Genomic DNA, 23725 nt, shown 5'->3' on the forward strand with positions numbered 1-23725 from the left:
CCCCTGACCACTCGTCCCTCGCGCGAATTAGCGGAACGAAACCGACAACGAGAGTCGATCATAAGATCGAGCTCGACGACTTACCACTACCGACTTTGGCCATTGGCGTCGCCCGGCCTTCTCCCAAGTTCCAGCATCGCCGTCTAATTAAGGAGGAAGGAGATGAGGACCAATATCCGGTTGACAAGGATGGCAGTGTGTGGCCGTTGCGACAGCTGGCTCACCAGTGCAGCTTGGCCAAAACGCGCTATGGGTATATCGTTACGGAGGAACACCTTGTCGTGTGCTGTTCCTACAGAAAGAAGGTGAGGGTGGTAAAGGCCAATGGGGCGGTTGGCTTCGATCCGAAGTGGAAGGCGGCAATGATGCCGGTTCCTTGGGCCCGGTCCGGCAACGAAAAGCTGACGACAGATCTGGCGTTATGGTGGATGTGCATGTTGTCCATGTCGGCACCGGAGCACCGCGCGTTGATGCCCGAAGAAGACGCGGTTGGCGTGGGGGAATGGGAGAAACGCCAGGGCCTGGACGGCTGGGTGCGCCAACATCGGTACTCCAACTTCCAGGAGCCATCGGACCCCCCTACGCCGCCGCCGCCTGCGTACCGGGACCCGTCTCCGGGGAACCCGGCTGCCTTCGCGGCCGGGGTCGGCGTTAACGGAAACGACGATTTCGACCTGGGCGAGGACTTTGACCTGGACCTCGACGTGGCCGAGGACATCGACTGGGGCATGGGCGCGAATATCTAGGGCGACCTGGGCGGGAACTTGGGCAATGTCAATGGCCTGGGGAAGGGGATGGGGTTTGATAACGGCTTCGGGGCGGCTGGCTTCGGCGGTGGAAACAGAACTGGACATTGGCCATTCGACACTGGGCACTGGACACTCGGGGATCATGTGGGGGAGTTTGCGGATTAGATTTTCCATTTCTTGTTTATCCAGGCGCGGCAGATATCTTTTGAATTGCGATGTTGTCGGTATTCTATTTCAAGGGTCGGGTGCATGAACCCATCTTTGTATTCCCACGGCGGTGTTGGGTGGTGGTCATGGTGACGGTGTAGTAGTGCAATCACCACCTTGTCTTCACCGCAATTGAAGTACCATTTCGCAGGCCGTGCTCGCAGCTGCCGCCGGCGTTTTCTTCCGTCCTTGGCACGCCATTTCTAGTTGTAGCGTCGTGGGTCGACGCGGGTGCAAAAACGGTTCCGGGCCGCAACGTTCCTCAACTGGCGGGGCCGTGTCAGCGCTAAACGGTTCTCTTTCTCCTCTTTGGTGAAGGCAGACAGATCAATGAAGCCCTTTTTCTCGCCATGTTCCGAGTTCCAGTCGCTCATCATTAAATCGAACTCGATATATTCGGTTCGCGCCAGTTGGAAAGCTTCGAGTTCCAACTCTTCCCGCATTGCAGGTGTCATGTGAGGGTTGAGCTCGGGTGTCGTGAGAAAATATGGTACGGTAATGGCTCTGCTGAAGTCGGTGAACTTGCCCGACACCATCTGTCGGGTTCCAGGGTCGAGGCGCATAATGCCGAGCTGCTAGAAACGGACTATGTCGTCGAGGATTTTTTGGAAGTCGGCGGCTTGAAAGTCCTCCTCTTTGGGGCGTGCCCAAACTCCTTTAGAATCCCTCGAAGTGGCGGCACCCGGCCATCTCGCCCGCGGAAGCGTTTCCGGTACAAATCGTACCTATTGTCATCTGAGGAGCCATTGAAGTCGATGTCGGGGAATTGGCTGAGCACGATACGTTCGTGGGCCTCGTCTAATAGTACATAGCCGAAGCAACGAAGGGCAAGGTCTTCGTGTCCGGCCTCTTGAAGCCGCCCATAAGCGCGGCATTCGCAGTTGAAAGGTTCCGCGTAGTCATAGAAAGCGCTGAGGGGCTCGCGATCGTAGTCGTCGATGCTCTCCACGCATTTCACCCATTCCTGGTCCTCTACAAACCGAAACTGGAATACGCACGGTGGTGTCAAAAAAAAAAACCAACCAATCCAGCCTTGTTTTGTTGCGTTACTTGGATACCATAGCAACTTACTAGCTTGAGCGCATAAATCTGTCTCCGAATGCGGACCTTGAAAACATGCGCGTGTCGTCCTTCGCCAGCATATTCGAGGAACTCAATTTTTTTGCGGGCCTTTGAAGTCAAACGCGGCCAGCTTTGGGCCCTCACACCGCGGTAATGGCACAAGATCGGCCTTGGATCGTGGCCAGTCGGGGTACATGCTGTATGTCGCGGCCGGAGGCTGCGTGCCGGGCGGAGCAGTCGGGGGGGTAGCCATGGTGTGCCGCAGGATGAAGACGTGAGACCGAATCAAATCGAATTGAGTCTGGATTTCCGAGACGAGACCTTCAGAAGGGGGCGGACAGAGGCACGACGCGCCCTGCTATCTATAGAACGAGAAACAGAATACATTTTCCAAGCGCCAGACCTGTGTGTTTGATGTTGGACCACGAGAACACGGTCACAGCCGCAACCACAAACATATCTTGACCGATCCAATCACCGCGCGGAAACACGCGCCTGTTGGGCGTCTCAGCGGTTACTGTGATGGCTAGGGAGCATTCAAGGGAATATTTACATAAACGGCAGTTAGTATTGCATAAATTTATCCTAAGCCTCTATCCGCATAAAAGTCCCGAACAGTAAGCTGTTTAATTCATACTCCGACATAACGTTAACATTATGCATCCAGCCCCTCGGCTCCCGGAGTTTGGCCAATGGCCAGTCGTCTGGTCCTTCCCGGCTCTCCATTCCGCTAACGTCACTGCAACATTGCATTTGCATTAGCCTTTTCCCGACACGGTAATAACCGACAGTCTGGATGGAAACGAACCGGGACAGATGGGGCTCGCCAGTTCCTTGGTCCTGCACTGCTCGGGTTTTGGGGGAATGGTGAGCTCCGGACCCTGCGAGGTGCCAGCACGATTCCGAAGATGGGACGGACGGGTTCAGGGGGTGGTGGGCCGGGCAGAAGAGAAAGAGACGAAAGATGGAGAAAACGAGAAACAAGCGCGGGTCAGTGGTCACATTCGCCCCCGAGGAAGGGAACCAACTTCGACGACAAACAAAGCCTTTGGAATCTTTGGAATCTTTTTACCTTTCATTTCGCTTTGACCTTCCTCGCATGAACCCGTGGATCCGGTTCGGGACGAGCCACCCTTGCTCTTCAACACCGCTTCGGACATACTAGTTAGCCGTCATACCCACCGACCTGGTACGTAAACCGCCACATTTTGAGACTTCCTTCTTCATATATCTTCATTGTAGCCATCTCTTTGCACATTCACCGCGTCAGGCCGTGTTATCTAGCCCAGCATTCACATTCCTCGACTCTTGACTGGAGTTAGACTCCAAGCCCTGTGGAGTTGACAGGCGGCCCCGACTTGTGGCTAATTTTAAGCATCAGAACAGCCGCCGTGTACCCCGAAACTCGGTCGAGTGTATCCGAGAACAGCATTCCGAGCTCGGTAAGCTTGCATGGCAGCTCCCGTGGCCTGGAGTGGGATAGCTCACAGCAATCTGGATAGGGCATATATCGCTGTGTTGTACAGTCTGGCGAATCTGTCACCACCTTACCGGGTATATTTCCACTTTTCCGTTTTCATTCTCGTCGTTGCCTTTCAATTCACTTTCATGTCAGCGTGCCTTGAGTTTATTAGGTCTCGTTGCCTTTTGCGGAACAAAAGACAGGCGTGCATGGCAGATGATACACATACACAGAGTAGCCCTTCAAGAGCTGAGATAGGGAAAATGGATCTCTTAACCGCCACCTCTTGTTACATACTGATCATGCAAGCAGTGACACTCAATTCATTACCAAAGCAGCACATCCTTCCTCGTAGCGACGGACTGTCAAGATGAGCAAGGCCAAATTTAGGTTGAGCTCGCTCTTCCACTCCAGCCCGTCCCCGAGCCCCGACGCGGAGACCAAGAAGCAGAACCGCCGGTCCTTCTCCGCCCTGTCATCATCCCGCCGACACAAGGATGTCGAATCCAACGTAGTCCCGGTTCCACGTCCGGCTCCGGCTCCGATTGTTTCAGAACAGGAGTCAAAATCTGAGCCAAAGCCAAAGCCAGAACCGTCCACTTCCCGGATGATCGCACTTGCTCAGACGATTACCAAAGCTACGGAGAAGTTAGAGGCGCATATGACGTCCCAGGGTCTGCCCATGCCCGATTTTGACGACGTCGATTCCCCAGCCGATTTCCCGACCCTCCCTCCGGACGTTCAGCAGAGCCGGCAGGAGATCATCCATGCGACCAAGGAGTTGGGGCGCCTGGCCCACGGCCCGCGTGAGTCTGTGAGGTGGGGGGTTTGGGAGGTAAGTGTTTGTTGTTTTGATCTTGGGACTGTATTGCAGATCGATGCTAACAGCCATGTGCTTAGTACCTTGATACCGTGGCCCTTACCGCCCTTAACCATTACGGGATTGGTAAGATGACCATGAACAGGTTTTGTCTCCCACATGGCCCTTGCCAGCTAACACGCGCAATAGCAAAACTCGTCCCCATCGACTCAACCATTACCCTCACCGAGTTGCAAACCAAGACCTCCCTGGATCCCATCAACCTCGCCCGGCTGCTCCGCATGGCCATGACCAACGGCATCTTCCGGGAACCCAGCCCCGACGTAATCGCCCACACCGCAGCGTCCCGCGTCCTCGCCGAAGACGCCAACATGCAAGCCTGGATCGGTTTCAACGGCGAAGACATCTTCCCCTCCGCGGGCCACGTCCTCCAAGCCCTCCAAACCTACCCCGAAGCCACCTCCCTCACCCAGTCCGGCTTCCAATTCGCCTTCAACACCGTCGACAAAGAACCCATGTTCGTCACCTTCGGCAAAGACCCCGCCCGCGCCCGACGCATGGGCCAGTCCATGGCCAGCCTGACAGGCGGCGAAGGGTACGAGCCGGCGTTCTTCGTCGACGTGGACAAGGGCGGCTACGACCTGAGCGACCTTGACGCGGCGGGCGGCACGTTTGTCGACGTGGGCGGTTCGCACGGTTTCCTGTGCGTCGACCTCGCCGCGCGGTACAAGAACCTCAAGTTTGTCGTGCAGGACCTGCCGAAGACTGTCGACAGCGCGCCTAAGCCGCTGAGCGCGGATCCCCAGGTCGCTGAGCGGATTACTCTGCTAGCGCACGATTTCTTTACCGAACAGCCGACCAAGGGCGCGGATGTGTATTTCTTCCGCTGGATCATGCATAATTACTCGACGCCGTATGCGGTGCGCATTTTGAAGAGTTTGATTCCTGCTCTTAAGCCGGGCGCGCGTGTTGTCATTAACGATCACTGTTTGCGGGAGGCGGGGCAGGAGAACCCTTGGGATGAGAAGGTTATTCGGCGCATGGATGTTATTATGTTGACGCTGCTGAATGCGCAGGAGCGGACGGAGAGGGAGTTTAGAGAGTTGTTTGCTGCGGCGAGTGAGGGGTTTGTTTTCAAGGTGAGTCTTATGAGAAAGAAAAGGAGAGAGAGATGACAGATTTTTTGTTGGTTGAGAAGGCTTGCTGACGATGATGGTGGAACAGGGTGTCACGAGAGCCAAGGGATGCCGGATGAGCGTGATCGAGGCTGTTTGGCAGCCTGAGCAGGCGGTGAAATCAACCCCGATTGAGCCGAGCGCTACTACGGCCGACGAAACGGCCACCGCCACGGCTGCTGAGGAGAAGGCCCCCGTTGTCGCTAACGGGAATGGAGCGGCTTCGGGGCCGGAGAGTGAAGCTGTGGAGGGTAAGTAAGTGGGTTGATTCGGTTGGAGATTAGCATAGCGCGGTTGAGCATGAAAAGACTTGGGGTTGATTGATGAGAGGCAAGAGGTTTATGACGGAAGGTCGGCACGCGTTGCGATGGGGGAGAGAGATATTCTGTTCTGAGCGGTTGACACCCTTTTTAATTTTCGAGTTGATACCCTTCTGTTGAGCTAGTTTGAGCTTGTGGTTCATAGGGTACTGGTGTTGTCTAACTCGTGTATTGACAACATATTTTGTAACACAACTTCTTCCTTAACAATGGAGTACCTGTCTTGATTGGCCTTGCAGTTTCTACCAGCAAACCCTACCCCACCACCTGAAGCATCGTAATCACAGACTACGTCTTCAGCAAGAAAGTCTCCATTCCCCTGATCAATAACCTGGCCTCAAACGCCTGCAAACCTCTTACCTGGTAACCCGTTCCCCAAGACCGAGTTGCCCGAACATGCAACCAATCCCGCCCGCCGAGAAGAACACTCTCCCTCGACTTCCATGACACAGCATCAGATCCTGCTGCATCGCCGATCCCGCCACCCGCCTCCGTCTGCCAGTTAGTATGAACCAAAGAACAAAGTAGAACGTCCACCAAAAAAAGACGTTAGCGTCAATAGCCCTGGTTTACATTGCATTGCACCAGCCCGCCTGACGCAACACGGAAGCCTTCCCCGGAGGCAGGGGAGTTGGAAACTTAGGGAACAAACGAGAGAAAAAAAGAGATAAATAATTTGGGGTTGGTACTAACAGCAGCAGTTATCCGAGTAACGTTAACATGCTCACTCGCCCCATCAACCACCTACCTACCTAGCCAGTACGTGTGTGTGTGTGTGTTCTGTGAGTCTGTGTAACATAGTATCACAACGGGGGCCCCAAGCCAAAACATGTGTGACCAACCCGCAGCGGGAACCCCGTCGGGTGGTTACAGTTGTGTGTGTACCCGAAAGAAGAAGGGGTAGTAAAGAGATCCAGAAGGCCCCTCTTCTTAGGTACTTACCACCCAGCTTTCCCAGAAGGACTGAGTGGGCGTCGCTTTCCGTTTTGTTGTCTCGCTCAGGTGTCTCGCTCAGTTGCTGGTTTGTGTTCCTGGGTTTTTGGGACGGGATGCAGTTCACCGTTGGGTTGGTGATACCTGAGGGGGGTAAGCGGTTTGCTGTTTAGAGAAAGAGTTCATGGGTCTACGTTGAGGTGTTTGGCTACACTTTGAGATAGAATATGTTCGGCCTTGCAAGGTGTTTTTTCTTGCATCAAGTGTCTAGATACCGCAGGCCATCATGATTTCCCAAACCCTACATGCTCGCCCTCAACACCAGCCATGCTCTGCTCAAGCAGCACGGGACCGTCGGCCAACCTCCTGTACAATACACCCGCCTGCCACAACCAAGTCACACATCCACAACATCCGGCACAACCATCCGCGTCACAAGTGACGATGACCCCGCCTGGAAACATGCAGAAATCGACCGACTTTGGGGACAAAACAAGTCCGTGGAAGCAAGTAGCAACGTTATATCCGGTCGGTCTTTTCGGAGGCCCCCCGGTCCCTGGGGATATGTTGAAGGCGAGACAAGCAATTCGGTCTCGGGGTTCATTCCAGGGCTTACTTGCTACCTATTTGACCCCGATGTTTAAGACAACAGACCGAGACGATGGGGGGCGGGAAACGGGTAGACTGAGACCTGCGGCCGCATCCCTTATGTCCCTTATGCGGTTCGAGTTCAACACGGAAGTCTCGGTTTCAAGAGCTGGCTTGATCTGACTTGATCTGACCTGAGGACGAGGTCTGGCATTTTCTGCCCTAGTACATCTGGCCCCGTTCTTGTCCCAGGTTAATATCACTCGGTTTCCAGTAACCTGTAAATGCCGATGGCTTGTGTACAAATGTCACACCCCCCCCTCGCGTCTTTTTACTTTGCTGGGCCCATCTGGAGAAGAAGGGGGGGATACAGATCGGCAAGTCCTCGAGCAGCAGCAGCAGCAGCAACACCATCAAAGCAGTGACTAGCATTTCCCTCTTCTGTAATCCCGTCTTTCCACTTCACCTAGGACAGCACCCACGGTCAGGTTCACTCACCCATACTCTCCCCGCTTTTGAGGGTGACAGCCCATCCATTGGTGCCGTCCGCCTGGGAAGTTCGTTCCTTGGTTCTCTTCGACCATTTCATCAATACCATCAACTCAGCAGCGGAAAGGAACCCCGAACACAAGAGAGAAAAGAAAAGATAGCAACCAACAAGCTTCCACACGACCGTGTTAGAAACAGCTCACCGCATCGTCCATGTCATCCCAAAAACAAGACCAAGAACAAAACCAACCCCAAATCATGGCACTCCCCTATCCAAACCCCTCCTTGTCTCGAATAGCAAGGGGGGAAAGACCGTCATTACCAATATCAACACCACCGCCATCTTCAGCCGCAGCAGCAGAAGCAGCAGCAGCAGCAACAGCAGCAACATCCCCGCCCTTAGCCCGCGATGGATCCGTTAGCGGGAGCAGCTCCCACACGACAAGAATAAAGGAACGGGAACAAGAGCGCCAGAACCAGGGTGTTTTGTCTGAGGATCTTCCCGAGAAGAGAAGCACCGCGCGGCGGGTGTTGCTGACTATGATGTAAGTACACCCCCGAGGAAGAGGAAAAGGGAAATAAACGGATAGGAAAGGGCGGGAAAGAAGCAAGACCCCAGCTAACTATTGATTGACTAGAATCTGCGCCGGACTCATGTTCTCCTGCCTCGACGCATCCATCGTCTCGACGGCGCTCGTCTCGGTCTCGGCCGAGTTTGCCAACTACCAGGACACGCCGTGGCTTGTGTTGGGGTATCTCCTGACGTATATGAGTGTGTCCTCCCTTCAGCCTTTTCTCAGTTTCCCTCTTTATCCCACCCACCCAGGTGTAACTGACATTCAAGAATCCAGGCTTCGCCGTCGGCTTCTCCAAACTCAGCGACGTCTACGGCCGCCGTAACATCCTCGCCATCGCCTGGCTGCTGTTCACCCTCGGCTCCGCCTGGTGTGGAATCGCCCGGCGTATGGGCGAGCTGTAAGTCCCCCCCCTTTCCACCCTTTATCCCCCAAGATACCATAACCGTGGGTACGGTACTTGTACTGATAAAGTCATAGAATCGCCGGCCGCGCAGTCCAAGGCATGGGCGGCTCAGGTCTGTACAGTCTCGCCCAAGTCTGCCTGCTGGAGCAAGGGCCGAGCCGGCCTGAGGTAGTCGGCGCGCTGGTGGGCGTGACGCTGTCGATTTCGTTTTTGCTGGGTCCTGTGTTGGGCGGGGCGTTGGCGGAGTGGAATTGGAGGGCTATTTTTTGGTTTAAGTGGGTTTTTCTTCTTCTTTTACTTGCCCTCCTTGTCTTGTGTGAGGGGGGTTAGCGGGCGTGTCGGGCGCTGACCGTATGGTGTAGTCTGCCGTTTGGTGTGCTTGCGGTGCTGGGGATATATATCCTCTGGCCTGGTCAGCGACGGCAGCGACTGCGGCAGCCCGAGCGACAAGAACATCATGAGCCACAGCAACAGCAGCAACGACAACAACAGGAGCAGGACGATCAGCAACAAGAAACACCAGACCAACAACAAAAACCAGCAGGCATCTCCCAAATCGACTTTCTCGGGCACGCCCTCCTAGCCGCGGCCTCCATCCTCCTCATCTTCGCTCTCCAAGAAGCCGGCGCCCAAGTCTGGACCTGGTCCAGTCCTGTAATCGTCTGGTCGTTGGCCACAGCAGGAGCGTGCTGGCTGCTGCTAGGCGGGTGGGAGTATTACCTCTTCCAAAGAGAGAAGAAGAAACGCCTACTGCCCAACACCAACAGCAGCCGGAAAGGGGGAAAACAAGTTGAGCCTGTTTTGCCTGTTCGGCTTGTTAGGGATAGGGTGTATATCCTTTGCGTTTTGTACGTCCTTGACCCTTTTTTCAAATCGTCTCTACCCAGTATCCAGTAAGCTAACATCTCCAGGGTAACCCTCCTCAACGGCTTCATCTACATATCCCTCGTAATCAAGGTCCCCGAATACCTCCAAATCGTCCACGGCGACGGCGCGCTCTGGGCCGGCGTGCACCTAGTCCCGATGCTAGGAACCTGCGCGTTGGGTTCCTTTCTCGGCGGCGCACTCTCCAAACGTACCAACCTCACCAGTCAGACTCTGGTCGCGGGGGGTCTGTTGCAGGCTGTGGGATTGGGACTGGTGCTGGCGTTTTCGTATGTTTATGCCCCTCAGGGGGATTCTTCTTCGACCTCCTTTCCCCTGACGGTAACCACCACAACCACCACAACCACCATCACCACGACCACAACAACAACAACCCCACCATCAACAACCACCACAGCAGCAGCAGCAGCAGCAGCAGCAGCAGCAACAACAGGAAGTATGGTCCCCCTCCCCCTCCTCCTCTCCCTCCTCTCCCTCTACGGTCTCGGCATAGGCCTCTGCTTCGCCTCCTGCACCATGACAGCCGCCATCCAGTCGCACCACCGGGACCTAGCCGCTGCCCAGGGTGCTGTGGCCCAGGCTAGGGTATTTGGTGGCGCGCTGGGGTTGGCGGTTTGTACGATTGTTTTTCAGGGGGTTTTGGGGAGACATTCTGCTGTCTCTACCTCTGCATCTGCCTCAGCCGCGGGGGAAGGAGCTGCCTCAGCCGCGGGGGCGGTGGTAATTGCTATAGCCGGCGGTGATGGCTATGGCTATGACTATGGCTATGGCTATGGTGGCGGTAGTGATAGTAGCGAGCAGATCCAGCCCAGCCAATGGTGGACAACAGCCCTCGCGCTGCCCGACGGGTCCGAGGTACGATGGGAGGCAGTCACACGGGTGTATCTGGACGCCTTTCGGGATCAGGTGCTGGTTATGACGTGTGTTGCGGTGGTGGCGTTGGTGTTGAGTTTGGGGGCGTACCGTCAGGCGCGGCGGTCTGGACCGGGACCGGCGGGGCCGGGGACGGGGACGGGGACGGGGGATGTGGTGGGTGTTATGGAGCGGCATAAGGCTTTTGCGAGACGGGCGGAGGGGGGTAGGGAAAGGGTAAGGGGGAATGGGGATGTGGAGATGTCGAGTGTGAGTAGTTTAAGGTCTTTGGTTAGGTAGGGGGTGTTTGGGGTTGAGGTTTAGCTTGGAATGGTATATTTATATCAGTGGGTTGAGCTTTGTTTGGTGGTTTACTACTCGACTGTTATACTTTCAATCTGATGCCATCCGCACATCTCATCGTTCTCCTGCTCATGGCAACATGGACCCGTCAAAGCCGCCATATACGTCGCCAAAGTCAAACCCAACAACAACCTCCTGATTTCTCACTCCAAGCATGTATTCACCGCTCCCTTGGGCCAAAATCCCATTACCACCACAGCCCAAACCTAACCCACCAATGATAAAGAACCCAAGGTACACACAGACCAAGGTACACACAGACCAAGGCCCATCGTGTTTGCGGCCGTTGGACGACAAGATTGCGTAGGATCCCGGGTATGTGAGACCCCAGTGTGCAACCGAGGACAGAGGGGGTGATGAGACATCTATCTTCCCAGCCCCTCCCTCATAATGATAACCGCCTGACCTTGTGCCCGACCAAAGACTCCGGGTTTCTTTCCGTTTTCATGGTTATTCTCTTGGTGATATCGATGGTATTCCTGAAGAGACGGGAGGATGCACTCTTTGGGAATCGTTCTGGTGACTGGTGTTCAAATGTGGATAGGTCCCCTAATGGGAAGAACTCGTGCTGAGCGCAGAGAGCCGTGTCTCGCTTCCTTGGGCGACGGCATGTTGACGGCATGTTACTCCGCACGGTATCACCCAGCGTCAGTTCCGGTGTACCCACGAAAAGGCTCGAGTCCCGACGTCTGAGACAACAGTCTGGCGCGGTGGCCGTCTAGCATTCGTCGGATCGAAAGTGCGGGCGGACAGCGTGGGCCTGCCTTGTCGTGGACAACCGTGTCCTGTTTTTGGGGGGTGAACTCGAACTCGAATGTCGAACGTCGAATTCTACTACACCAAGGACATCACGGCCCCGGCTGACTAAACTGAGCGTCGTGGCTAGCCTGGTCCGGGAAATACAGCAGGTGGTAGTGGCGCGCGAGCTCTTCGAGGTTGGGGGGCTGGTACTGGTAGTGGCTCTGGCCTTCGATCTGGACGCACCAGATAACTTTGAAGTAGCCGTGGACTGATCGGTATGTGAGAGGCCATACCTCTGGACACGTATGTTAGGGGATGATCGTAGAGCTGGAGATGGGAGTCTCTGATATTAGGTGATCGTGGGGGTTGTAACTTACCGCATCGTGGGCGGTCCTGGAACTGTGGGTTGGGATGGAAAGCTGGTTCTGAGGTAGGCTTCCCGGCATGGTCATGGGGAGCATGAGACGTGTTGGGCTGGGTATAATTCGTGCTTTGCTGCGGCGGCGGATGGGCGACTGATGGTGAGGTGAGGTCCAAGCCTTCGTCGACGTGTGGTTGCGTTTGGCTGTACTCTTGGTTGGCCTGCTGGGCTTGGCCGGCATCGTGCGGTGAAAAAGGCACAGGGTCTGGCGGTGGTTGTTGCGGAATAGGCTCAGGATAGTGATACTGATATTGAGGGTCGTAGTGCTGTTGGTAATAGACTGGGGGAGGCGGTATCACGACACCATCCGGCCAGACGCGATTCCAGTACGGGCCTGGTGCGTCTTGATTCTGTGCTGGAATGTTCTGCCCGTCGATCGTCCCGGCGTTCTCTTCGTCGTCCGGTTCGATAAGCGCCCCGCCGGTCTGTGGCGTGCTCTGCCATGGAGATGTCATCGTGAAGGTTGCCGATGAGGACTTGTTCTTACACAGCAAACGTTAAGAATCTAGGAACAAAAGAGAAAAGGGCAGGTCCCGTCTCCTTAACGACTGGCGATCAGGGCACATTTTGAGCAAACTACCGCTGCTTGGAACGGCCTCCACCCCAGCCAACAACCTCAAGCCTTTTTTTCGCTTGAGTAGCCAACAAGAGGAACCGAAGCTGGGGTGAGCGGTCCCGGTCGGAAACGGGAGAAAGTGGCCCCCCCCGAAGTTGTGTGGTGCACTGGTGGCGCTCAAGAACCGCCACAGCAACTCGGATCATGCGGGTGTTTCCCGCCTTTCTAGAATAAGGTTCGACCCGATATCTACTACTATGTACTAAGATGTACCCTTGGCCGGGGGTGGAGAGAGGGGGTTCGGTACAGTAGCTCTCACTGATGGGATAGGTGGGAAGGTGATGGCTGATGGGTGATGTCGACGGATGACTGCCTTGACTGCGTAAGACGGGACTACACTAGCTGCCGCTGGCCTGCCGTCCAGTGTCCGAGCCGAGGGAGGGAGCCTCTTGGGTCCCGAGACGCTTTCCGGGAACTGCATCACGTCTTTCGGCCATCACTCGACCATTCATTCACTCACCCACCCATCCATCCAACCACCTCATCCCTCCACCTCGTGGCCCTGATCGGCCTTGGGTCCGCTGACCGCACGCGTTAGCATGAACTGGCGCGGTCCGGCGTAGTATTCCATGGTTTGCTGTCAGGTCGACGCCGGGTAACTCCGCCCAAATGGCCGGTCGAACCCCGCAGATTGCGAGCTCCAATGCATCGCAAGAAAAGAAGAAAACCCACACCTGAATGCCGGTGGACGGAAAGGGCGATGGATGAAACTGATGTCTCCAGGGAAGGCACAGGGGAGCCCGGAACCCGGGAGTGGGGCCTACCCTTTGACTTCCGTGCTTCCCAGGGAGAGCCAAGTTGACAGGGAAGGGGCCTTCCACTGCCGCGGTCCTTTCCCCGCTGTTTCCACAGCAAGTCCGTCTTCTGGGAACGGGCTCCTGGAGCATCTGCACCGGCCGCAGCAGGGGCCAAAAAGATCACCCCCAAGTACCGGCATGCCCTGTTGCTCACTGCAGTTCCATTGCCAGCATTGCGTGGGATGGACCGTCGGTCAATTGAGCATCGGTTTCATTGACCGAGGGCAACGCTCTCATTTGCGGATACTCTAGACATATCGTCTTCAAGCATCATGGCAACGACAAGCCGCTCAGACAATGGCGCGTCCCTAGGCCCGGCGCTTCCGACACCTACCCACGGGTCCGGGGGCACCTTCTCAGTTTCATGCACCGCTCTCATCGAAGCCACGCCCGAAGAATGCCTCAATGTGATTGTGAACTCGTTAGACTGTATGTCTCCTATGTTTGTTTGAGTCTCCCACCAGTCGGGTTGCTTTTCAGCCCCCAAAAAGAACTCCCCAAAAAAAAAAACGGACAATCATTCCGAGACAAAGCACCCGTAACCGAAACTAGCAAACTTCGCTCCCTGAGTCTCTCCCATCATTATGTAATGAACTAATGAAAGCATTCTCAACAAAGATCCCGCTTGGAACCGCTTCTGCCGCACATGCACAATTGACTCCCAGCCGGCCGACACCGACACCCACACCCAACCCCGGTCCCAGGTCTCTCATGATGATGGTGATCCCAACTCGGACCAAGACCCGGCTGACCCGGCTCCCCGGGACCAGCTAACCACAACAACCTTACGGCTGGGCACCCAGTTCACCTTTGCCGTGTATCTCCCCCCGGACAAACCGGACTCCGGTCCGCCAGACCAACATGTCGCGTTGGAAGTGAGCGTGCTGGGGCCTATAAACTACGACCACACTGACGATGACGACGACGGCACCGACACCGACACCGACAACGACAACAACAATAACAGCCCCGAAACCAACTCAAACCGTCACGACATCACCACGGATAATGTCACTACCAGCCCTAGAAAAGGCCTCCGCATCGCGTGGAAGGTGCGGCCAAGTTGGCTGAGGCCCGGGTGGGCGCTCCGATCGGAGAGAGTGCAGGACCTCATCGAGACTGTGGGCCCGGACGGCAAACCGGCGACGGAGTACCGCTGCTGGGAGACTTTTTACGGGACGTTGGCGCCGGTGGTGAAGATGGCGGTGGGGAGCCATCTTGAGCGGGGGTTTGATGCTTGGTTGAGGGGGTTGAAGGAGAGGGCGGAGGGGAGAATGTGAGATTTAGACGCTCAGAGAAATCTGGATGGAGAGATGGGATTAGGTTGGTATTTCAGCTGTCAGATTTATTCATCCCGATTCCCAGGTATATACTCTGCTAACTCCTGCCCCCATCAGCCCGAACCTAGTTTCACGACTCCCCTAGTTGGGGAAAGACGCTCCCTTGGCCCGCTTCTTACGAATAACCTCCGACGGCTCAACCCCCTCCTCGATGTCTTCCCCGAAGATGGTTTCCTCCGACCTCGTCAGCACCACAAGGGGCGGCTCAGTGCACAACTGGGCGCCTTTCTTCTTCAGCTCTAGATGCAGCGGGCACTCCCGGTCGTAGTAGGAGATGCCCTGCTCGTTGTCGAAGGTCAACCGCAGCGCCACACCATAACCGTGGGCACGTGGATCCTCATGGTTCTGGATGAAGGACACGCTGTTGCTGGGTTGGGTTAGCAAGGTTCGGGACTGGAACAATGGCGAGCGGGGGTGTCATACTTGGAAAAATATTGGTTTCCGGACTGGAGAGTGAGACGTTAGCTTGGATACTTGATACATAGCCTCTACCTGACAAGCGGGTGGTCTGGAGCTCCAACACTCACCTTCTTGACCTGCGAAAAGAACTCCAAGGCGGCCTCAACCATTTTCGCCCGAGCGGCCTCATCCACCGCCTTGAATATCGCCAACCGATCGATTTGACCCATCTTGCCTAATTTTTATCCCGAGATTTCACAAACTAGGAAGATTACTATTCAGGTCCCAAAAGAAGAGTGAGATGCAGCGGAAGTCCACACAAACTGCACCCGACATCATCATTATTATATCCGCCCCCTCCCTTCCCCCCCACAACGGTATGGTACTCCATTTGTAAGCATTGTTGTAATCAACGTCCGCCCGCTCACTGATCCTACTATGGAAGCCTAAATTTGCATATTCGCACTGCACCGCACCACCCCACTGTCCGGCCGGCCGGGTCCTAGCTTACACGGCACAGGCGCTTCGTCATCCGCTAACTACTTAGTCTGCTAGTCTAATTAACTAGTTAGTCTACGTTCCAAAAACGAAAACCGCCTGCCCGCAGCGCTCGGCCTTTTTATTTCCGGTATCGTGGGTCTTACCGGCGGTTACGTAGTCCATAACGGTCAAATGGGGTAAGTAAGTGGGATAGGGCGATATGAGGAGTTACAATAAAGCGCATATGTGAAACCACACACATGCTGGATGGGTTGGAGATGTCCGTTCCGGGTGTTTTTATTCTGTGTGTACATACATTGTGCATCCTGGAGAGGATGTACATACTAAACCGAGAAGAAGGGTACGAATACGTGGGTGGATCGAGATAATGGATACTGTGTCCTTGGATGACCGGTTGGGGAGTATCGTGCAGGATATAATGGGTGCATGATAGGTGGTGGTTTGTTGACTTTCCCTTTCTGCGTTAAAATGCAGGATTTTGCGAGAGCTGCTCGGGGAGTTCGACGTATTCTTGCTAGTAGCTTTTACTGTAAGATAGGTATCGGGTTGCACGTTGTAAGTGGGTTACGGTCGTGCATATCCTGACTCCCTGCAGAAACGGTGCGAGTATGTTATTTCGTTAGGGAAATGCTTGAAATCACAACGCAGTCGTCATCATCCCCTTTCTCCATCTATACAAATGCTATCCAAACGATCTACGCTCTATAAAATCCCCATGCAGAAGCATCATGCATCATGCTTCCAACTTTAACCTCTCCAGCATGACATCGATCTTGTTCAACAAGATCTGATAATTCACCGCATCCGACGCAAACTCATCCTCCACCATCTCCCCGTTCAACGCCCGGACACCACCACCACCGTTACCATTCAACCCCCTTTCACCACCATTCTCTTGTACCTGTACCGGCTTCACTTCCCCGTTACCAATCTCGCCGTCAACCTCTACACCATCACCTTGTATCTCCTCCCCACCCTCCTCCTCCCCCAACATCTCCTCCAACCCATCCCCCTCAAACCGAAACCGAAACCTCTCCGACAAATAATACCGGATATCATCCAACAACTCAATGGTATCAATATCCTGGCGCGCCGTGATGCGGTCGGCGCTTTCACGGATAAGTTCCGCAAACTCCGGCTCGTCAATGTAATCCTCTAACCGCCCCGCTAGGTACCGGGCGGCGAATTCTTCAAGGCGTTGGACTTTGAGGTCCCAGGCTGCGCGGAGGACGTCGTAGACGTTTATGGGTTCTGTTTCTACCCCTGTTAATACCGGGTCTGGGACTGGTCCCGGTTTTTGTTGTCCTTTAGTGGTGGTTGGGCTACCGTTGTTACCGTTGGCGGTACCGTGGGTGCGTTCGACGAGGACGTTGTTGGTGCCGCTGCCGAGGGCGGAGATGGTGGCTGCTGCTTTTGTCTTGAGGGTGTCGAGCAGGAGCATGTCGGCTGTGTAGAGCAGGTAGAGGCCGTGTTCGAGGGGGCAGTCGGCTTTTTCGGTGTAGAGGAAGCGGAGGATGATTTCGAGCACGGCGGGGGTGCAGTCGACTTTGATGACGTGCAGGTGTTCCTTGTCGTGGGCTTCGAGGAAATCGGAGGAGAACATGGTCTCGAAATAGGGGCTGCGGATTAGGAAGGATTTGTGCGCTGGGAATAGAACTGAGCGTTTTGGTGGTTTGGTGGTGGCGGTGCCGTTTTGGGCGGTGTTGTTGCCATCTAACACAGGCCCAACCGGGATGGAGGTCCCGTTCGCGATGCCGCTTGTCTCGAGAAAGTCCTCATCCTCTGGATCGTCGTCAGCTCGGAGAAGACAGTCGGCAAAAATGGCGTTGTAATGCGGCCATTTCACATCGTTGGCCCGGTGCGTATCAATCTCTATCCTGTGCTTGAGCACCGTGTTACGGAACAAGTCCTCGACCTGCCCCTGAGCACGCTGCACCTCATCCTGCTGCCGTTGCCGGGCCAGCCGGCGGTCGTTGGACAAGACCGACTCCCAGAGCTTGTCGATCTCGAGCTGCCGGCACAGCTTGTCGATGCCCTTGAACACTTCCTCCTCGGAAACGGCACTGTTGGGGCCGACAAAGTCGCGGGGCAGGTCGCCGAGGTAGAGATAGCGCAGTACTACGCGAAACGCCTCCACGGGGATTGCGTGGGGCAGCTTCCAAACGACCGTTTCGGGAGCTTCCGCGAATTTGCGCATAAAGTACGGGGATCGGGCGGAGAGGATGAACTTGTGCAACCGGAAGTCCTCGAGGGGGGCTGAGAGGGTGATATCGGAGGTCGAGGGGACATCGCGGACGAGCAGGGAGGAGATGTGAGAAGACCAGGCCTGCAGGGGATCGGCAGATTTCGAGTAGTCGTAGGACAGGAGTAAGTTTCTGATTTTGTTGTTGAGAGCATTGTACACGGCCCGTTCCCGCTCGAACGAGTCGGGATCCGCCAGCGCCCCTGAGTAACCTTGTAAGTGCCCGAGTTTTTCTTACGGATCTCATGATAAATGAAGTTAGGAAAATACGGCAACCTACCCGATTCTAAAAGCAACTGAACCAGCTCAAAATGACCGCATAAACTGGCCTATTCATCCCAGTTAACGCTCCCTCTCACTCATAAATCTTGAAGGCCCGGAGTTTACTCACGATGACGAGCGGGGTATAATCGAATTGGTCCTTGGCATTGATGTTAACTCCGGCCGAAATCAACTCCTGACAACTCTTCAGATCGCCTCTTCGACAGGCTTGCAAAAAATCGGCAAATTCGTCGGAGGTGTCAAAGGGGTGCTCGTTCCGGAGCACGCCGGTGCGGATGAGTTGGTTGTCATCCTTGAGTTTGGCTTCAAGCTCGAACTTGTGAATCTGGGACATATCGTCTATAGCGCTTGGCATCTATTGAGGGGAGGAAGGGGAGGACGGAACAGACGGAAGAGACGGAATGAAGGGTCTACATGTAATAGAAAGGACCCAAGAGAGCAAAATATATGAACGAAGCAAAGGAATATCCCAGAATATCTCACCAAGGTTCCAAACAATGAAAACCGCCAAAATCTATTGAACTTTGTTAGTCTCAGCCAGCCGGAAGGGGCAACTCAAAGCCCATACAATGGCGCTTCAAAAGTGGCGTGTGCCGGGGCCCATCCACACAGTTTCTAGTACAGTGCTCGCACATGCTAACAGAGAGAACTGAACCCTTGAAGAAAAAAAGAGCGCACGGACCAACGCCCCAGGGAACCACGTTGTTCCCAATGGAGAGCCCTGCCCCCTGCATTTTAGTGGGGTCCAACCAGCCCAATCCGGACGGTTGCCCAGGCAGCGGCGGGTTTGTTGACTGGTGATGCCCAGGGTTTGTGCGTGCGTCTGCCGACGGGGCCGGCCAGCGCCCAACTGCCACTGCAAGCAAGCAAAGCAATCAAGCAGGCAAGCAAAAGTGCAACCCACGAAACATCCACCAGTCCCAAAACCAACAAGCGAACTGCATGCAGGCTTGTTGCTCTTTTGCGGAATTTCCCCATCGACCCTATTTTTTTCTTCCTCTTCCTCTTTTGTCTTCTGCAGTCACCGTCTTGGGCCTCAGCGACTACTAACCCTCCACAGCAACAACAACGCAACTTGCTCTTCTCTTTTCTGTTTTTTACTTCGTTTGCTTCTTCCTGCCGCTTGCTTGGCTTGTCATTAGCGTTTTGCATATGGAGCGCACCGCCTAAACAAAGTAACAAACGGTTAAATTCCCTATTCCTCCGGAGCACACAACCAAGTTGCCCGCCATGTCGGAAAGCGAGAAGTACGAGATACTAGAAAAGATCGGTATGCATTCTGTGTATCCCTTGCTTGCTTGTTCGTTTGTTATCTCGTCCCACATCAGCTAACCACACCATGACCCGGTTCACTAGGCCATGGCTCCTTCGGGATCATCCGCAAAGTCCGGCGCCGAACAGACGGCATGGTCCTCTGCCGCAAAGAGATCAGCTACCTCAAAATGTCCCAAAAAGAGCGCGAGCAGCTCCACGCCGAGTTCCAGATCCTCTCCACCCTCCGACACCCCAACATCGTCGGCTACTACCACCGCGAGCACCTCAAAGCGAGCCAGGACCTGCACCTGTACATGGAATACTGCGGCAACGGGGATCTCGGCCGGGTGATCCGTAGCCTGCAGGACAAGAACCAGTATGCTGAGGAATCGTTTGTGTGGAGTATCTTCTCGCAGCTGGTGACGGCGCTGTATCGGTGTCATTATGGGGTTGATCCGCCTGAGGTGGGCAAGGCGGTGCTGGGGTTGGGGTCGACGGCGAGACCGAAACCGCCGACGGGGGGGATGACGATTCTGCATCGGGATTTGAAGCCGGAGAATGGTAGGTGGTGGTGTTTTGCTGTGGGTGGGATTTAAACGGGCTAATCTTGTGACTTCAGTATTTCTCGGAGAGGACAATTCGGTCAAGCTGGGCGACTTTGGGCTGTCCAAGGTGATGCAATCACACGACTTCGCCTCGACCTACGTCGGCACGCCATTCTACATGTCGCCCGAGATCTGCGCGGCCGAAAAGTACACGCTCAAGTCGGACATCTGGTCCCTGGGGTGCATCATCTACGAGCTTTGCACGCGCGAGCCGCCGTTCAACGCCAAGACGCACTTCCAGCTGGTGCAGAAGATTAAAGAAGGCAAGATTGCGCCGCTGCCGGCTATCTACTCGGCCGAGCTGTTCGCCATCATCAAGGACTGCCTGCGGGTGAACCCGGACCGGCGGCCCGACACGGCCATGCTGCTCAACCTGCCCGTGGTGCGGCTGATGCGCAAGGAGAAGGAGGTGGTGGAGTTCAGCCGGACGCTGAAAGCCAAAGAGGAGGCCATCAACCGGCGGATGCGTGACCTGGACCAGAAGCTGGCGACCCTGGACCAGGACAAGGCGTCGATGCGTCACGAGATTGATGCTTCTCTGCGGCGGGAGTGGGAGGTGAAGGCCCGGTTGGAGATTGACCGGCTCGTGGGGCAGGAGATTGAGCAGCTGCAGCGCAAGTTTGATCACGAGGTGCGTCTGCGCGTGGACGCCGAGGTGCAGCAGTTCAAGCGGGACGAGGAGGACCGGCAGGACCGGCAGGACCTCCGCTCATCGGTCTCGCGGTCTGAGTACCCCTATTCCTCGATCGGGAGCCAGAACGACGCCGCCGAGCTGTCCGCTGTCACCGACATGTCGGAGCTGTCGGGCGAGGAGTCCCCTTCTGATGTCCCGACCACGACGGCGCACACCAAGAAGAGCACGACAAATCTTAACACGAACATCAACCCCAACGCGCGCACACCGTTTGGCCGGGCGCAGACCATGTATGCCATGGCCCCCGCGGGCACGCCCATGGACATCGAGATGGCGTCCCCCTCACCCATCGCCATTGCGTCGCTCTCCCTCTCACCCCGACGCCACGTCGGCACCAAAGCCCCGGTGGTCAACCCAGGGAATATCTTCACCGCCCAGTCGCGGTGGACCGGGCGGGAAGACGACGAAGCAGCCGGTCGGGGCGGCTCGGACCACGACAACCTCGGCGATGACGACCACGGCCTGGTCGACGACCTGGACGATGACGACGACGACGACATGCCGCTCCCGTCGCCCACGCGCATGATCAAGTCCATCAAGAACCCCTTCCTCGCCAAGGGCCGACCGCAACTGCACGCCCAAAAGTCGATGCCAGTCCACCGGGTGCAATCTAAGCCATCGCAGCCGGGGCTCGCATCACAGGGCAAGACCATTCCCGTGGCTGCGTCGACGCCGGATCTGCACACGGCGCGGAGCGCGGGGGATCGCAGCGGCACTACTAGTCCTAGCAGGCGACTTAGCAAGATCCCTTCGGCTGCGAGCCTCAAGGCTAATAACAGCGGGAATGCGCATGACGGGCAGTTGAACAGCAAGCCGTCGATGGGGAATGTCGCAGGTGGGAAAAAGGAGAATATCATCAACGACTCCCACGAGCAGAAACAGCAACCGCAGCAGCAACAACAACAAGGCTCAAACGCTAACAGCAAGAGCAAGACCCAAGTCCGCGGCCGCACCCTCGTCGAACTACAACAAGCCCGCGCCGGCGGCCGTCCACTAAGCGCCGTCTACCCGAGCGAATACTCCGCCAACATGGTGACGGGCGGCAGTGCTCCCCAACAACAACAACAACAACCACCGACAGTGAACACCGGAGTCGCCGGCAATGCTAGTCCCATGCGGGCGTTCAGGGAACACGCGGCGGCTGCGAATCGCGGGGCGGCGGCGGTGTGGGATCCGGAGACGGATGATATGCCCAGTCCGTTTATTGTGAGGAGGAAGCCTATTCATGGGTTTGGGGGGCATGGGAACGGGCATGGACATGGACATCGGGGGGGTGAGAGGGGGAGTGCCTAAGTTTGAGATGCTTGTCACTTTTTCTCTTTAGCTCTTACCCTGGCTCTCTCACTTTCATGTCCGCTCTTGCTCTCGCCCGCTCTCATACAACCAAGGCGAACCGTCAACATTGTAGACGGTTGACGATATCTGGGATTGATTATCCCAACCAAGGTCACTCCAACATACCCATGAGAGAGACCGGAGCAGATACCTACCCATTACATTTACCGGGACCGTTCGTTTTACCCCAACTTTCCTTGCTTTCTTTTGTTGGTTTACCCCTCACGTTGGATCGGGTTATGATACCGGAGACAGTCCCTCCCAGGTTGGCGATCTGTGGATCTGCGCCAAGGACTGGATCGTTATGAGAACGGTCTCTCCTCCCCAGGCGTCCGGTTGGTGCATATGGGGGTACAGGATACGGTGTCTGGGAAGGAACGGGATATGAGCACATGTCGGGTGATGAGACAACGGGATAAACGGACGGGGCTGTGTTGTGATTGTGATGGGGTGGGCGGGTGAATAAAAAACAGAAATAAACAACACAGAGGGGGCGCGCGGATCAGAAAAAGAAAAAGGAATACACAGCAACCGCACCCGCCCAACGGACTGAACCGAGCAAACCCGCCAACAAAACACACAAACATGGAGGGGGTCTTAAAACCGCCATTATTGTCTCCGGGATTATCATCGCCACCGGGAATCATCATCGCTCCCTGCTGCTGCTGCTGTTGGGCTATAGTAGCCAGCCAGCCAGCTAGAGAGACAGCTCCGGCCCTTATCCCCATACCCTTTCTTTTGTTCTCCATGACCCGGCAGGTGGGGGAAGGGTGGAAGCAGGAAGAAGGACAGGACAGGGCAGTGCACGACCACGAAAGGAAAGGAAAGGAAAGGAAAGGAAAGGAAAGGAAAGGAAAGGAAAGGAAAGGAACGAGCAGACGGGGCAGACGGGCCAGGAAACTATACTTTGGATGGACATGGGGCGTTCTTTTTTTTTACCGTTCTGTTTTGGCTCTCTCCTTATCTCGGGCTAAGGCGTGGGATGGCAGCATGGAAGGAAGACACAACTGGAGAGGAGGGATAGGGGGGGAATTCCAGCTGGACCTTTTTTTTTCGGTGGTGATGGCGGTGGATGGCGTCGAGGTGTTGCGGTGTTTATTATGGATGGATGGACGGATGGGACTCGATTCGACCCTTTTTTGGGGTCGGGTTCTGTTGGGTCCTGTTGGTTCATGTATTTTTTGGCTTTTTTTCCTCATTTGTTCTTGGGAGGGTTGGTTGGCGGGGCATGGGTTTGTCTCGTCTTGTCTTGTCTTGTCTTGTCTTGTCTTGTCTTGTCGTTTTGTTGTCATGATATTATCTTGTTATTTTATGTCTGTCTGTCTGTCACTGTCTGTCCGTGTCTGTCACCGTGGTATCTGTATACTCGTGTGTGTGTGTGTGTGTGTGTGTGTGTGTGTGGTGTGTGTGTGGGAGGTTAGGTACACTATTACATATCATATGATCAGACGTCTTTATCAACATACATGGAAGGACATCAACCTCCGGTTACACGACGTTGGATGTTGTGTTGCGCGTTGGATTCCCGGTTGTACTTTGGGGCGTTGTACTCTGTATCTCCGTAACGCATAGCAGGTCATATATGACCCATCCCATATACCTAGGTTCTAAC

General features: G+C 55.3%; 9 protein-coding genes across 9 annotated transcripts; 5 read left to right on the forward strand and 4 right to left on the reverse strand.

Moving 5' to 3' along the window:
* Positions 1-365: 365 nt before the first annotated feature.
* On the forward strand, positions 366-746 carry C8A04DRAFT_26517 (uncharacterized protein; the record flags this gene model as incomplete). The annotated part of the gene is made up of 1 exon (XM_062779952.1): positions 366-746. One exon carries the CDS (start codon positions 366-368, stop codon positions 744-746), a length of 381 nt encoding a protein of 126 aa, XP_062639141.1.
* A 413-nt stretch (positions 747-1159) lies between these two features.
* On the reverse strand, positions 1160-2214 carry C8A04DRAFT_35580 (uncharacterized protein; the record flags this gene model as incomplete). Its single annotated transcript, XM_062783223.1, has 4 exons — positions 1160-1531; positions 1639-1941; positions 2028-2126; positions 2179-2214. 4 exons carry the CDS (start codon positions 2212-2214, stop codon positions 1160-1162), a joined length of 810 nt encoding a protein of 269 aa, XP_062639142.1.
* Positions 2215-3850: 1636 nt separating this feature from the next.
* Positions 3851-5475, forward strand: C8A04DRAFT_10404 (O-methyltransferase-domain-containing protein; the record flags this gene model as incomplete). The annotated part of the gene is made up of 4 exons (XM_062776566.1): positions 3851-4000; positions 4043-4315; positions 4381-4426; positions 4490-5475. The coding sequence occupies 4 exons, from the start codon at positions 3851-3853 to the stop codon at positions 5473-5475; spliced, it is 1455 nt and encodes a 484-aa protein (XP_062639143.1).
* A 2984-nt stretch (positions 5476-8459) lies between these two features.
* C8A04DRAFT_35587 (putative multidrug resistance protein) lies at positions 8460-10823 on the forward strand (the record flags this gene model as incomplete). Its single annotated transcript, XM_062783225.1, has 8 exons — positions 8460-8577; positions 8657-8780; positions 8861-9061; positions 9149-9198; positions 9328-9430; positions 9698-9940; positions 10109-10391; positions 10479-10823. The coding sequence occupies 8 exons, from the start codon at positions 8460-8462 to the stop codon at positions 10821-10823; spliced, it is 1467 nt and encodes a 488-aa protein (XP_062639144.1).
* A 911-nt stretch (positions 10824-11734) lies between these two features.
* On the reverse strand, positions 11735-12503 carry C8A04DRAFT_26521 (uncharacterized protein; the record flags this gene model as incomplete). The annotated part of the gene is made up of 2 exons (XM_062779953.1): positions 11735-11922; positions 12005-12503. 2 exons carry the CDS (start codon positions 12501-12503, stop codon positions 11735-11737), a joined length of 687 nt encoding a protein of 228 aa, XP_062639145.1.
* A 1230-nt stretch (positions 12504-13733) lies between these two features.
* C8A04DRAFT_10405 (uncharacterized protein) lies at positions 13734-14741 on the forward strand (the record flags this gene model as incomplete). The annotated part of the gene is made up of 4 exons (XM_062776567.1): positions 13734-13903; positions 14066-14165; positions 14232-14329; positions 14429-14741. The coding sequence occupies 4 exons, from the start codon at positions 13734-13736 to the stop codon at positions 14739-14741; spliced, it is 681 nt and encodes a 226-aa protein (XP_062639146.1).
* Positions 14742-14882: 141 nt separating this feature from the next.
* On the reverse strand, positions 14883-15430 carry C8A04DRAFT_26523 (uncharacterized protein; the record flags this gene model as incomplete). Its single annotated transcript, XM_062779954.1, has 3 exons — positions 14883-15168; positions 15225-15247; positions 15329-15430. The coding sequence occupies 3 exons, from the start codon at positions 15428-15430 to the stop codon at positions 14883-14885; spliced, it is 411 nt and encodes a 136-aa protein (XP_062639147.1).
* A 1004-nt stretch (positions 15431-16434) lies between these two features.
* Positions 16435-18559, reverse strand: C8A04DRAFT_35584 (uncharacterized protein; the record flags this gene model as incomplete). Its single annotated transcript, XM_062783224.1, has 3 exons — positions 16435-18146; positions 18224-18272; positions 18335-18559. The coding sequence occupies 3 exons, from the start codon at positions 18557-18559 to the stop codon at positions 16435-16437; spliced, it is 1986 nt and encodes a 661-aa protein (XP_062639148.1).
* Positions 18560-19455: 896 nt separating this feature from the next.
* Positions 19456-22071, forward strand: C8A04DRAFT_26525 (kinase-like domain-containing protein; the record flags this gene model as incomplete). Its single annotated transcript, XM_062779955.1, has 3 exons — positions 19456-19495; positions 19582-20040; positions 20099-22071. 3 exons carry the CDS (start codon positions 19456-19458, stop codon positions 22069-22071), a joined length of 2472 nt encoding a protein of 823 aa, XP_062639149.1.
* Between the last annotated feature and the right edge of the window lie 1654 nt (positions 22072-23725).

Source organism: Dichotomopilus funicola (assembly GCF_033296635.1).
Source record: "Dichotomopilus funicola strain CBS 141.50 unplaced genomic scaffold C8A04scaffold_13, whole genome shotgun sequence".
NCBI lineage: Eukaryota > Fungi > Ascomycota > Sordariomycetes > Sordariales > Chaetomiaceae > Dichotomopilus > Dichotomopilus funicola.